Source organism: Ceratotherium simum, chromosome 15, assembly GCF_057802395.1.
Source record: "Ceratotherium simum simum isolate JZ-2026a chromosome 15, ASM5780239v1, whole genome shotgun sequence".
Lineage (NCBI taxonomy): Eukaryota > Metazoa > Chordata > Mammalia > Perissodactyla > Rhinocerotidae > Ceratotherium > Ceratotherium simum.
Window position 1 is genome coordinate 11,712,014 of NC_141914.1, and position 15,815 is coordinate 11,727,828.

Here is a 15,815-nt window from a genome sequence, read left to right on the forward strand (position 1 = left end):
AGTAACATTTTATAATCATGTCCTATGGAGTTCTTTTTCTGTGATCTCTTCACCTGAGGCCCTCCAATTCTCCTTCAGATAATTTGATCTTTCTATGGATGTAATTAGGAACAAGTGATACTGACTGTCAGATAAAACCAAATGTATTAGTCAGAAGTTTCCCAGAGTATGTAGATCATACCAAGATCATCTAAGATGAAGCAGAATAGAGCAAATCACATTTAAGGAAGTTAATTTTGGATTAATTTTTTGGAGAGTAGGTTTGACCTTAAAGTTTTTAATTACTCAGATAAGTCTTCTAGAATTAATTCCCTAAAAGAGTACTTGTGGATGAATGAGTTCACATGCAGGCAAGCAGTTAGCTCCAGCAAGTTGATTCACTTTTTTCTAGCTCTGATATGGATACACATTTTCTAGCACACTACGGTTGATTTAGTATTTTATATCTTGGCACATACTTGCTTAGGTGAATAATTATAAAAATGTAAAGTAGCCAAGACTGAGCTTAAGAAGCATTGATTTTCTGTCTCAAATAGCATTGAAGTTTCCACTTTCGACTGAGCTCTATTTGTATTATTTGTGGTCACAAGAACTGTAGAATGCCTTATAATTGCACTTTTGTGGGTATTTTAAGATACTCTTTCCTCCCACTCTTCTCCAAGTGCATCCTTTGTAGTTTTCTGGTTACCTTAGTGATTCCAAAGCGGTACTGGCTATGGTCTATCTCCAAGGAGCCAATTAATTCTTCAGCTGCTTTTCTGCTGCTCACAAACTTGCTCTTTGGAAAAGTCTTTGGGTTCAGAATGCAATACCTAATTTAAAATAGGTTAAGAATAAATTCTGGGGTCAGAGAGGCATATGATTCAAATGAAGAATAGTAATCTGGACAAGTAAGGTGAAAGGAGAGACAGACTTCTACCTCTCCTATGAGTACATTCAATTGTCACAAAACTCTTGGCAATAAGAACGAGGTTACAAGCAATAATCCCTTACACTGGTATAATAGTGTATACTTTTCAAAGTGGTTTAAAGACAACCCCATTTGATTCTCTGCTCAATTAGGGAGGGAGGCAGAGAGTGGGAAGGGAAAGAGAGGGAAAGAGGCAGACTCAAGTATCTCTATAGTATGGAGGAGGGAACTGAAAAGCAGAGACATTGAATGACTTTTCCAAGATTCCTTCACTCTAATGGTGCATTGGTGGAGAACTAGAAATATGCCTCTTAATTCTGAGACAGGTACTCTTTCTACTCTACCAGACTTTGCTCAAATTTGCTTGATGATCTATACTTTAGGCTGTTAGAATTCAGGAAAGAGAAAGCAAAGATGCCTCTCCTGCCTCCTGCCACACACCCTTCCTGCTCCCTTCCTTTCACAGGCTTGCTAGTAAACCAACAGCCTGCTTGGATGGCAGCTATGATTAAGTATGTACAACATTTCAGAGATTCAATTCAGCCTCCATATCTTTCTTCTGTATATATTTCTTCTATATGTGGGTCTATTATCCTTTAATAGAGATTTAAGGATATTACAGCTACATGGATGTTGGATTTAAGGGGAAATAATAATGGAACTCTGTCAGCATATATCTCACCACCACCAAAACACATCGATCCACAGTCTGGAGGACATCAACCAAACAAACAATGCAGCCTAAACCCACAGAAAGAGAGGAAACCAGAATGGACTGCCTCAGGCTTTTTGGACACTGGGATGTATGTTTACCTTTGTTTAAAATCCGCATAGAGCAGTCGGTTTGGAAAACCTTCATGGCATATCCTAATCCCCTCCAAGACCCCATTACAGCGCAGCTGCTGTAGAACCAGGTAAGGATCCATCACACCTGAAGGAAGAGGGCCACGTTGAGTCTGTGTCTAAAAAAATTATTACCCTAGATGTTGTCCTAACTGTTGCATCTTGGGTTTAAAAGAAAGCGTTTGAATTTGGTGTTATCTACATGGTAAGTAACAGGGGTTCACTCACTCCCAGCCTGATGGCCCTCACAGTACCGGTTCTGTTAGGTAGGAATCTCTAAATAGGATTTACCTGAAATTCCTTTAACGTGGAACAAAGTTAGATAAGATTTTAGTTCACAGTTAGATAAGATTTTACAAGCAAATACTTCTGGAAGATGAAAAAGATTACATTTTTGCTAGAATGTAAATGGCTAGTGTCATCCATTTGCCAGCCAAAAAGCAGCTAGAGAGGGGGATGAGAACACAAAAGGGACCTGCCACCTCAAGTAGGAGGAGAAAGGGTCACAACAAGGAAGAACATGAAGAAAGGGCAGGATGGGCACAACCACAAAACTCTGCTCACTATTTTGCCTTAGGAAGGACTTGGCCCCGTCTCAGTCTATATTCTCCTCCTATCATCTCAAGAGTGCCTACGTTTTATTCTATAGTTGAAGCATCCTCCTGTCACCTCCTCGTTCATCAAAAGAAGCCCCACTACAGCTGTACCTACAGTCTCTGATAGAAGCCTTTGAAACACCATCTAAGGAGCCACTGGATCTGACTCTTAGCAACTCTTCCAGAAGAAGCCAAGCAGCACTCCTCCTAACACAAGAGCCTGCTATAGTGTTATAAGAAAAATGGGAATAGATGATTCTCCGCCTACATCCAGGGTCACAGAATAAACTCCAAGCTGTATACCCACAGCCCTGTACTCCAATCCCTTTCATCAACAGAAACAGATGATCTGTAAGAAGGGACAGAAGCAGAGTCCTATCAAGCATGCTCATTCCCTTTAAGTACATATGAAGAACTGTTTTGATTAGATCATGAAGCTTTTCTTATGACTTTGTCTTGTGACTTAAAAAAAAAGAAAAACCTGCTGAAATCAGAGCTGACTCGATGGGAGGCAACTCTAATAGGTAACAAAATTGCTCCAAAATAGAGACAGCTAATTAGATTCCTTTCTAGATGGAAGCAGTGTCCCTAGATGCATTCAGAAACCCAGCTGATAAAAAACAATGAGGCAAAAAAATACAGCGTGAATTAAGATGAAGTGTTTGCATTGCAGAAACTCAAACCGCAGCATCATTGTTGAGCATCACACTCTCCCAAAATAGGTCACAGACTGTCGAGACTGGGGTCTTAATTACAGGAGGTTAATAAAAATGCAAGATACTACAGAACCTCAGAAATCAGAATCAGCAACATCTGGCTACATATTCCAAGGGTGATTAGTGCTCTGAAGACATAAGTGCTTGTCATATACACTCCTTTGAGGCTGACAGCCTCTAACCAAGCTCCATAGAAGCCTATAATTCCAAAGAGATGGCTGGCAATCTTTAAACCTATGATGTTAGGAAACCAATGATGTTAGGAAACCAATCCATGTAGTTAATATCTGTAAAAACTTTGTTTTGGCAATTAAAAACATTAGAAAAAATAACGCACCACCACCCACATATCCCATCATCCCCCTACCACTATCCACTCATCAAAAAGTATCCACTGCCCAAAGATCTGAACAGACATTTTTTCCAAAGAAGATATACAGATAGCCAACAGGCACATGAAAAGATGCTCAACATCACTAATCATCAGAGAAATGCAAATCAAAACTATAGTGAGATATCACCTCACACCCATCAGAATGGCTATAATTAATAAGACAAGAAATAACAAGTGTTGGAGAGGATGAGGAGAAAAGGGAACCCTCATACACTGCTGGTAGGAATGAAAACTGGTGCAGCCACTATGGAAAACAGTATGGTGATTTCTCAAAAAATTAAAAATAGAAATACCACGTGATTCAGCTATCCCACTACTGGGTATTTATCCAAAGAGCATGAAATCAACAATTCAAAGAGATTTATACATCTCTATATTCATCAGAGCATTATTCATGATACCAAGACATGGAAGCAACCCAAGTGCCCATCAACAGACAAATGCATAAAGAAGATGTGGTATATACAACAGAATACCACTCAGCCATAAAAAAGACAAAATTGTGCCATTTGCGACAACACGGATAGACCTTGAGGGTATTATGCCGAGTGAAATAAGTCAGACAAAGAAAGACAAATACCATATGATTTCACTCATATGTGGAAGATAAACACATAGATAAGAGGAGCAGATTAGTGGTTACCAGAGGAGGAGGGGGTGGGAAGAGGGCAAAAGAGATAAAGGGGAACATATGTATGATGACGCGTAAAAACTAGGCTATTGGTAGTGAACACAATGTAGTCTATACAGAAACTGAAATATAATAATGTACATCTGAAATTTATACAACATTATAAGCCAATATGACCTCAATTAAAAAAAAGCATCCACTGCCCTGAAATACATAACTAAAGAGATCAGTACTAGTAAGGAGAGGGAAGATGATAGTATTGGGAAGGAAGACTAGAGGGAGTTCTTAACAATTAAAAATGGATTTAGGAACTGTCTTTATGGTCAATCAGACCAAATAATTTCCTTTATGCTGAAATATCTACCTTAATCCCTCAATTGATTATTCAATCCCTTTTTATTACACTCTGCCTTTGTAGACAACAGCATAGAAGCTCATCCACATTTTAGCATGAAATTCAAGGAGGAATTTAAATGATAATATCAAGCATTCTAATGTTACCCAATTGAGCTTGCTTTGTGAAATCCTTCTATACGTCTGCTTGAATCTCAATTCAAAGGCAATCTTGAGGAAGTTCTAAAGATCTCACTTTTAACTTACTTTCACTTTTCTATCTGAAAATCTACACTTATATAAAAGGGATCAGTAAATGTTTCTTAAAAAGACATACAACATAGCTTACATCAAATGTATTTTCTAGTGTGGATTACAAACAAGTCTAGTTCTTACCTGGCATTTTGTTCACGTTGGGATTTATGCATCTCACAAAATGAGGTGCTGTTGATTTCAGATTAGTCATCAATTTATTTAGGTTTTCCTATAATAGAGAGCATAATAAATGCAAAATCACTCTGCAAATCACTAAAAACACCAATCCACCTCACAAATGTCTTCAAGTTTATCAACCTAATCTTAAAGTCAAGCTGCATACCAACAATAAAATAATGAATTCAACATTCTTCCCTGCTTACCAAACATACATTATTTCTCTCCTATGGCAAAGCAATATTTCTCTGACAGACATAGTTCTATTGTGAACCATATCTACCTGTTTTGAATTTGATAGCAGTTAACTACAGTTGGGCAATAAAATGGCTTGAAGAAAGAAATTGTTTCTTAAGTTTTCGGTCTGGAAAATCTTTATCTTAGGTCAGATTCTCTGGAAGCAGAATCTGAGATGAGGATTCTGGTTCAAGAGATTTATTCGGAGAAGGAGGGAAGCAAGGTAGGACAGAAGAAGAAAAAAGCGATGGTATGGACTCAGCTTAGTCTGATCCTTGCAGGAGCTCTGAGCACAAATGCACCAATTGTACCATGGTTGGTCCCTTCTTGAGGCAAGAGAGTGGCCAGAGGCTGGAGGAGAGGGAGACAGCTTAGCTGCCCATTTGGGCAAGGGCAATTCTGGCAACTGTGAGTTGTTATGAGCCAATATTCTCATCAGCTGGAAGATGGGTGCTGGGCTGATAAAGGGGACCTAGGTAGGGCACCAACAGTGTCCACTAAAGCCCATTAATACCAAGATAAACTTCAACTTTTCCAACTTGGCTAACTTCAGATACTTTATCCTTATTTGATGATGTGAAACTTCAAATAAGTAGTAATATGTGCAAATTGTGAGGCAGTTAATATATGAATAGATGCAATTAAAAATTACTTTATGCAGAGATGCAACCATTTGGAATGAAGCTCCTTTCTTGCACTTCTTCTCGCCAAACTGTAGAGCTGAAAAAAAGAAGAAAAAAGCATTTAAAAAGCTCTTTTTGTCACATTAGCATAGCCTGCTGATGAAAGCATAAATTCATCCAAGTTCTGAAAGCAATATGGCGCTATCTACCAAAAGCTTTAAAAATATTTATGTCTCAACACAAAAAGTCTATTTCTAGTGCTTTTCCTTAAGGAAATAATCAGGCAACTGCCAAAGATACTCATTGCAGCATTGTTTAGCCATTACACAAAAATTAAACAAAAAATAAAATTATTGACAAATGTCCATCAACAGGAGATCGCTTAGTTAAATTATGAAAGAGTAGGCATACAATGAAATACTGCAATCTTTTAAAATGGTGATGCAGATCCATATAACCAACAAGGAAAGATTTCTGGGATTTATTTTAAGAGAAAAAGCAGGTTACAAGATAGTTTACAAATTATGATCCTGAGTATATGTTTTTAAATGTGCTTATATTTTGGGTAACTATATACATAAAAAATGATGGGAGGAGTATACACCAAAATGTTAGCAGTTGTTATCTCTCTGTGTGAGATTATAGGTAATTTTTATGTTTTTCTTCTTAGCTTTTCTAAATTGTCTGTGTTTTTGGCAACACTCATGCATTGCTTTTATAATTTATAAAAAACAACGTATTTCCATTTTCTTGAAGCAAAAGATTCTATGCTAAGCCAAATTGTTTTACAAACATTTGTGTAGTGCTAACTCACAAAGATCTACAACAACAAAATCCATAGGCAATCTGGAGAAAACAGGCCAGCTATCAATACGGAAAACTAATAAAATGTTCTCAGAACCTGAGTAGCAACTGTGCCAAGGCAGATGTCATAAAGTTAATCACTAACATCCTATTGACACACCCCAGGCCCTACAAGTGGATCACTCAACCTCTTTGTATTTCAGTTTCTCAACACATGAAAAGGGAACACTATTACTTTCCATTAATTTTTAAAAAGAATCACAATTGGTTTAAAGTACTTGGATTTCCCAGAAGAGAATATGGTTATTGCTCTCTTCTTTAGGTAATTTAATATTTGGATGAATCAGAAACTTGGAGGCAAGTGTTTTCTGGGACTGCTTAAAGAATTATGAAAAAGGACATTCTGGACAATACTCTTCTAGTTCCCAAAAACACAGCACACATCCTCAAGAGTTGGAAGACAATTTCCTCTCTAATTCTCGCCCAAACCACTCTCTGATCTCTTATGATCAGAGAATTACCCATCTCAGAGCCATAAGGTTATGTGGCCACTACCTAGCAGACTTCTCAAAGGTACTTTAGAAGCTATTAGAATCAGGCAAATGCATTGCCTGGAGATAATCAGGGTCCAAACACAGTAGCTTCCATTTCTCAACCTCCACTTGAGGCAGGCCAACAGGATTCCATGCAAGATCCTGAATTATGTCATCATGTGCTGATGAAGCCGAGAAGAGCTAAATTCTCTCTCCATCCCTGACCAAGTCAATCAGGAGTCCCAACCCAGCCTACAGGGGCTAGGAGTTAACTTGAAGCTGAGTGTAAGATTATAGGAGGGTGAGAATGTTAGGAAGTCGGGGTACACACCCCACTTAAAGAACAGCTAGTGCAATCTGCCCCATTGCCACGAGGGTATCCGAACTCAGGCTGCCCAGATTTTCTATTTTCCCATAATTTCCATTTTTCAAAAGAAAAAGGAAATCCAAATGTGTGTGTAAAATCTTCTGATTTTTTTAACCTGTGTGGACAAAACAAATTCATGTCTAAGGCCAGGTTCTGCTCAGGGGCTGCCATTCTGTGGCTTTTGCTATGAATCATGGAGAGCTTCCCTCTATAGCCTTAGTCCAATGGTGAGGCTCAGCATCTTCAAATCCTTTGTATCATGGTGCAGAAGACTGAATTGCATCCTAAATCCATGTAGCCTGTCCATTTCTCTGTTTTGTTTGTTTCTAGGGGACAGTGAGAGAGGAATAGACACCAGACTAGGACACAGAGTCCTGCTTCTTGCCTTGGCTTTGCCATGTAGGAGATTTGTGAAATGGGGGACACTACTTAACTCTTCTGTACTTGTTCTTGTAAGATAGGGAGAGATTTCCCTCTGTATGTATCTGAAAGGGTCATGGCAAGGATTGAATAAGGTGATGCACCTAAAAGTGCTTTGTAAATTACAAACTACTAAATGAGAAGATCAATTAGCTGGTCCATAATCATTTATGGAGTCCCCGCTAAAGAGGCATTTGCTACACGCTTGAGGATATAATTGAACAAGTCAGTCATAATCTCCACCCTGATGAAGTTATAATAACCCCAAGTTATTATAATATGAAAGCAATGTGAAGAATTCTAAGATACTTGGGGAATAGACATTAAAGGGGCTTGTTATTTCCCCAAAATCATTTATCAAAGCATGGTTGGCTGCTGTCTCTTTGCAGCTGGGTCGAGTAGAGATAAAAGCAAGCCAGAGCAGGCTCCCTGAAATATTTCTACCTTAGAGCACCATTTCCCTGAAGAACTACCAGCGTGAGGACAGAAAGGCTAATAAGAGGGGGCAAGTCAGACCACAGGGAGCAGACATCGATGTCTTAGGAGAGAAGCAAGGATTTTTGTAAGCAGCAATGGGCTCCATTCTGAGGCTGAAGAATTAGGGAAGATTGTTTGACTCACCACTGTCGGCACTGATGTAATTTTCAAAAAGGTTTGCCAGGAGTCTGTTGGATGACTTCTGAAATACAGCCACCACTGTTTCATTAAGAAGGTCTTTGTTCTTTTGGAGCCAGCCACTGATGTTATAAGGCACCTTTGGAAAGGCAGGCAGTCAGGTAACAAAAGAGGAGAATACATAAATTAACATAGCAAATTGCGCATTCCTTAAAAAAAGTCACAAATTGTATAGGTCCTTTAACTTCAAATCAGTTTGACGTAAGAGTACGGAATAATACTCCAGAAGTCCATTGTGCAACCCAAAGAGATTTTCAGGCTTTACTATTTACATCCTGGAAAGAAAAGAAGAGAAGGGGAGGGAGGAAGAAATAGAAGGTATTTCCAGCAGAAACAATTCACATCAGGACCCCTTCATAGGCAAGAACAGATGAAATAACTGTCTCCAACACACAGTGAGCATTCAAAGAAACATTAGCAAATATAATGGTATTTTACTATAAATATCATTATAATTAATATTCAAGGATACCAAAGAAGAAAATTACAAGCATATCTATGCACAATTGGCAGGTCATTTTTAGGTTGAATTATTATCTTATCATATATCAGTTCTCTTTCTGTTCCATCCAGAATCACTGACTAGAACAGAAAAGCAGAAAAAAGAGGCACACACACACACACACACCCGCAGAGACAAGAGAGGCAGTGAGGGTCATTAGACGCTTTTGTTGGCCGTAGTTTGGAGACCATTACTTCACAGTGACTATTTCTTTATGAGAGAATAAAAAAATAAAACCTTCAATAAAAAAAATCAATTGAACTCACTCGTTCACACAATGTTAAGTTAAAAGGAAGGAAAAATAAGGAAAAAACCCATGACTTTGATGGTCTCCATGACTTTCTGAAGCTGCTTTACTTTGAGTTGGGGGTGACTGAGTCTATTTTGAGGTTTTTGACCTCTGCACACATGGAATACTATTATATATTACGGGTATTTCATTTCCTAAGTGCTAAGAGGCTACACCAACTTTTTTCTGGAACCTAGATTTATTTTATTCATCTCTTCATTTAATTTAAACTTTACTTATATATTATCTAAGGACTTTGGCTGAGTGCATTTGAAACAGAGTCAGGCAAATTCAAGGCTGAGGGTCTAGAGGTAACTTACCACTCCTGCATAATGGACAAGTTCAAAGTGAGCTTCATATTTCTTCTTATTATCAGGCTTGGGCTTCTGGAAATGAACCGACTTTCCAAAATGGTTGTCAAAAAGTTTGGTCTTGAAGGTCACGTCTGTAGCCTGAGGAAACATACATTCCTCTTCAAGGATGGAAAAGATGCCCATTGGCTGTTGGAGATACATATGAACAGCAGATGAAGAAAAACACCAGGAAACAGTATTTTCAGTAGAGGATCCATGTAAATTCTTTCCCAGGAACCTAACCAGTTGACAAGGGGAAGAGATGTTGACTACATATAACCAGCCAATCATCCATCAACAAATACTTATTAAATACCTATTCGGTGTCAGGTACCAGTAGGAGCTAGTAATGCAGCCTGAGCCACATACACAAAGCACCTGTCCTCGAGTGCTTACATTCTAGTGGAGCAGGGAGACAAAAGACAAGTACACCAAAAACAAATAACTAAATAACTTAGTTTCACATAAGTGCTCTGAAGAAATCATGCAAAGTAAAGAGATAGAGAATGACTGAAGGGCTGAGTGGGAGCTATTTTAGTAGGATAGCTGGGTAAAATCCTCTGACCTGAATAAGAAGAGCAAATCCTGAAAAGATCTGTGTACAAGTATTCTGGGCAGAGAAGTGGAGTGCAAAGTCCCTGGGGCAGGAGCCCACCGGCAAGTTTGAGGTCCTGCCAGAGGCAAGTGTGGACAGAGCAGAGCAAGGTGGGTGCAGCAGGTGGTAGAGATAAAGTCAGAGGTGAGCAGCATTGGATCTCAGAGGCCTTCCAGCCTGTGGTAAGAATTTTGGATTTTATTTTAAGTATAATGAGAGGACTTTGGAGATTTTGAACATGAAGTGATATGATTTGACTTATGCTTGAAAAGGATCATTTGTTTAGAACAGGGGTTGGTGAAGCAAAGCCTGTGGGCCCAATCCTGCCTGTGACCTATATTGGAAAGCCAGTGAGCTCATAACGGTTTTTACATTTTTAAAGAGTTGTAATAAACAAAAACCAAAAAAGGATATATGATAGAAAAACTGATGGCCCCTGTCAGCAAACTTTTTCTCTAAAGATCTGTAGGGTGAATATATTAGACTTTGTGGACCACACAGTCTCTGTGCCACCGCTGCCTTCAACTCAGCCTTGTCAGCCCTGAAAGCCGCTACCGACAATATGTAAATAAAATGGGTGTGACAACGTTCCATTAAAACGTTATTTACATGGGGCCAGCCTGGTGGCACAGCCGTTAAGTTCCCACGTTCTGCTTCTGTGGCCTGGTGTTAGCCAGTTTGGCTCCTGGGCTCGGTCCTACTCACCGCTTGTCAAGCCATGCTGAGGCAGCGTCCCGTATAGACGAGCTACAACTCTACGACTGTGATAGACAACAACGTACTGGGGCTTTGGGGAGAAAAAAGAGGAAGATTGGCAACAGATGTTAGCTCAGGGCCAATCTTCCTCAAAAAAAAAAAAAGGTATTTACAAAAACAGGCTGCAAGCTGAATTTGGCCCACAGGGCTGCAGTTTGCTGACCCCTGGTCTAGACTAGTGATAGTGTTGGAGATCGTGAGAAGTTATTGAAATGTGGTACAGGTTGAAAGCACAGCTGACTCACAACTTGCTGATGGACAGAACATGGGGTGTAATAGAAAGCAGAAGGATGAGCAGCTCTGTGGCTTGAGCAAATGGGTAATGGATGCTGCCATTAACCAATATAAGGTACATATGCATAGGGAAAAACAGGCTTTGCAGGGAAAATCAAGGACTCTTATATTTTCATTTCTAATATATATTTGTATAATCATTTATCTACCCATGAATATTTTTAAAGTGCCTTCTATGAACAAATCACTAAGCAGACACTTTGGGTTAGAACAGAATGAATCAGACATGGGTTCTGTCTCCAGAGCATCTAACCGAGAAGATGTACATTATACCAGACTACAAAGCAGACAAAACAGAGGTATAGAGAAAATGTCATGAGAATTCCCAGATAGAACATGACTCCTTGGCCCAACAACGTAGATTGCATGATTCTCTACCAACCTTTTGAACCTAAGAACCATAGACACTCAGGTTTGGGAAACACATTAAAGGTCTGGTCCACCCACCTAAAAGCTCCTTGAATTCTCTTCAGAATTTCCTTCTAAAAGGCAGATTAGCTTATGCCTGGATATTTTCATGGAAAGAGAACACACCAACTTTGAGTCAAAGCTCTGGATGGGTGATAGATTAAAAGAAAATTTGTTTTCAATTTAGAATCCTTTGTTCTAAATTATTCCACTGGAGCCAATACAAATGGATCTAATTCTTTTTCTAAGTGGCGGATCAGCAGATATTTGAAGATCATGTTTTTGACCACCTAAGTCTATCATTCTAATATATACACTCTGTTTTTCTTCTTCTTTTGTATATTCTCACAGACTTAGAAGTCGCATTTTACAGAAAATGTGTTGAACAACATTCCACCAATAACTCTTGTACTGAATAGTTCTGGGACGTCTTCCTTCCTCCCAAACATCTAGATGGGGAGTGATGCAGTGAGTGAATATGTGAAGCATTCTCAGCGAGGACAAGTATTCTAAGTGAAACCAACACCTGTCTTGCTCCTGGCAGCACTGCGCTTGTGGGTTCTTGGCAAAGTGAGAAATGAGGAGGAGGATGAGGAGGACAAGCTCTTGGAGTCATGGACTCCATCTTGTGCCATGTATTTTTCCTCCATGCCTATAGTCAACCCTCAGTGAAAACTGGAATGAATCGTTTAAAAATCCAAGCATCTCCTGGGATGGTGTCTGTTAACGAGAGCGTTGTGGCAAATTCACAAGGAGAGGCAGTCCCCAGTTCCAGCAGAGCCACCTCCCATACATGAGGACCGCCATTTCTCTGGGATGCCAATAAAGCCAACTTCCATTTGGGGATGAATGGAAGTTTTATGTAAAGAAAGTAGATGTCATAGCTCAGAGAGTAACAACTAAACCACTGAGGAGGGAAAAACACTATTTCTTCAGGGTCTTCTCCATTTCTCCAGTGCTCAGGAGGTATAAAGCTTCTAATCAATATGAGGCCCTTCAGCAAACTAATTTCCAAATATGTCAGGAAAAAAAGTAATTCTATTCTGCCCTGTAGCATCAATTGTCCTATATTGCACAGAAAGTGGTTTGAGTCTGTTGCCCTGACTCAGAACATTAGTGATCCAACCGTTCCCTCTTCAAATATTACCACTTCTGCCTTCCTCTCTTTGACATCTGTCACTTTCTCACTATTTCCATTTCTGCTGTCCTGATTAAGGACCTCTCTATCTCACCTGGCCTGCTCTCGCAGCTTCCTAACTGCCTTACCCTGAGCCTTCCCTCCCATCCCAGACACCGCACACAAACCCACCAGATTCAACACAAGCAGCTCTGACTACTCTATTGCCCGGCAGAACCCTCTGGCTCCCCACTGCCTAAAAATAAGGTATAAATTCATTAAAATCCCTTCCCAGTCTGACCTTCATTTGTACTTCTAGCTACTTCCATCTGTGTGGTCTAAGCTCTAACTAGATGACCTAACATTTCGGAACGTGTCCTTTGTTTCTGGTCTCTATCCCTTTGTTCTTGCCAGTCCCTCCACCTGCTCACTATCTTACTCTCTTCACCTGCTGAAATCATACCCATTTCTTAAGATCCAGCTGAAATTTTACCCCCTTCCCACCAGGGCTTCGTTGATTCCCGCAGACGGAGGTGACCTCTGCTCTTCTGAGCTCTGTGGGCCTCTGCCTGTGTCTTTACTGCATTTATACCAACACATATTTTTACATTTATCAGACCTACAAATCTCCTACTTGACTGCATACTTCCTAAGGCAAGTGCTATTTATAACAAATGCTTACGTTTTCTACAGCATTAATTCAAAGTCTTATACACAGTAGTGTGGTATTAGGCCTAAAATTCAGACCCAACATTAGGTGTGCCTTAACATCAGAGGAACACCAGGAGGGCCTCAGACAACCTAGTCGCAAGTTCCCCTCCCTGTTGTGCTCCTGCGGGTCAGGTCCCCAGGCAGACAACCCTCCTTATCGTGGGACGGGGTACAGTGTCTGCTCATCCTCAAGTAATGGGTTCAGTTCCTCCCAGCCGTGGAATTACTCCAACCAGTCACATCCTCCAGCAGGAACCAAGGATCCCCTCACCCTATATCATTCCTACACAACCTCCCTCCCACAGCCCTGCTGCTTCATGCTGCTCCCAAGTGCAAACGCCATGTGGCCCTGCATGGCACGCGGTGTCCTCCTCCCTCAGGCTGTGAGTATATGTGACCAACAAGCTGCTGTCAATCTCATCTGTCCAGTGTTAGGTGTCATCTGTCCAGCCATCGCCATAACCGTAGGGCGTTTATGGTCACCAATGGGGTGACAAGGAAGTGATCAAAACTAGTAGTTGCTAAATAAATGTACTTGTTTGTTTAATTTTAAAAAAATTAGTAAAAGTTTTGGTCTTAAGACATCTTTCCAATCATACCCTAAGTGCCAGGATGATGCCTTTGGTTTGCATTACTCATAACTCTGAGCACAGGAGGTCCCGAGGTGACTAAAATCTAAAATTTCTGTTAAGTGATTAATTGACAGGCAAACACTAAGACATACGGGTTTGAGGGGCCTGTCCGGTGGTACAAGTGGTTAAACGCGTGCACTCTGCTGCGGTGGCCCTGGGTTCGACGGTTCGGATCCTGGGCATGCACCAATGCACCGCTTGTCAAGCCATGCAGTGGCGGCACCCCATATACAGTAGAGGAAGATGGGCATGGATGTTAGCCCAGGGCCGGTCTTCCTCAGCAAAAAAAAAAAAAAAAAGAGGATTGGCAGATGTTAGCTCAGGGCTGATCTTCCTCACAAAAAAAAAAAAGATATACGGGTTTGAGCTCTGGGACCTGGGCTGCTTTGCTGTGGGCAATAGTCTGGCAGAAAGTAAGAGCTGTGAATAAAAAAGCACAGAGTTACATGTTTAAAGAAAATATTCATGTGCGTACAAGAGATAATTAGATATTAATGTGATTCATTTTAGAATAAAAACACCAGAATTAGCATATCCAAAGAACCTCACTTGGGAGGTAACAAAACTTATTGCCAATAAGCATAATCCCCATGCTACCAGGATTTAAAATATTTTAGAACCTTCTTTGGGATGTCTGACACCGTTGACTACTGGCATTGGAAATTTCCTGTTGTCTGACCACGTAGCATTGTGTAGAAACAGTCAAAAGTTATTCAGGCCAAGTCAGACAAATAAGGTGAAAGATGTGATCAAGCTAGGTAATATCCATAGTTTGGACTCGAAAACAGGTAAGATGATCAGTATTGAAGTTAATTTTCTCTCAAAGCCGGCAAAAGTCTAAAACCCTACCCTAATCCCCATCCTGTGAGGGACTTTTTCCAAAAGGGCTGAATTATTGGAAGACAGCCTCTCAAGGTGACCACATTGAAGGGGCAACATGTTTTTAAATGTATAATTTTGGATGTAGTTGTTTAAAAAAGTATTAGAAATAACTTTACCAATATCTATGTAAAACCATAAATATGTAATCACATGTTAATGCTTTAACGTGTAAATTATTGATGCTCAAGTCCTACACAAACTAGAATATTTCAGGTAATGAAAGCAGTGTGAGCTAATCCTGTAATAGATTTTTTCACTCTATATATAGAGAAAGAGGTCACTGAATGCTTGAAGACCAAATTAACAATGTTGGTGTTAAAATACATTTTTTTACTTTGATATAAACTTTTTTGTAAAAATAAAAAAACAAAACTTTTATGTACCAATATCTCTTTACTTTATATATATGCACACAGACGCATGCTGTAAGACATTTTATACATACTGACGTATTTTAGTTCTTTTGAATTTTGAAAACTTCCCATGATTCATTCTATTTCAAGGAGTAATTTTTTTTTGTTTTTTGGGTTTTTTTTTTGGTGAGGAAGATCAGCCCTGAGCTAACATCTGCCAATCCTCCTCTTTTTTTTTTTTTTTTGCTGAGGAAGATTGGCCCTGGGCTAACATCCATGCCCATCTTCCTCTACTTTATATGGGATGCCACCACAGCACGGCTCGACATGAGGTGCATCAGTGCACACACGAGATCTGAACCAGCGAAACCCAAGCTGCCGCAGCAGAGCACGCACACTTAACCACTTG

The 15,815-nt window shown here is 39.9% G+C and overlaps 1 protein-coding gene across 1 annotated transcript in view; it reads right to left on the minus strand.

Annotated features, from left to right (window-relative positions):
* The window catches only part of MYH15 (myosin heavy chain 15), a 127,895-nt gene that overhangs the window by 69,250 nt on the left and 42,830 nt on the right, over positions 1 to 15,815 (minus strand). The window contains exons 15-20 of the mRNA XM_014792268.2: positions 9,626 to 9,805; positions 8,461 to 8,593; positions 5,745 to 5,812; positions 4,820 to 4,907; positions 1,724 to 1,841; positions 689 to 812 (exon numbers count right to left, since the gene is read on the minus strand). Coding sequence (XP_014647754.2) covers positions 689 to 812; positions 1,724 to 1,841; positions 4,820 to 4,907; positions 5,745 to 5,812; positions 8,461 to 8,593; positions 9,626 to 9,805 — 711 coding nt within the window. The remainder of the gene's footprint in view (positions 1 to 688; positions 813 to 1,723; positions 1,842 to 4,819; positions 4,908 to 5,744; positions 5,813 to 8,460; positions 8,594 to 9,625; positions 9,806 to 15,815) is intronic.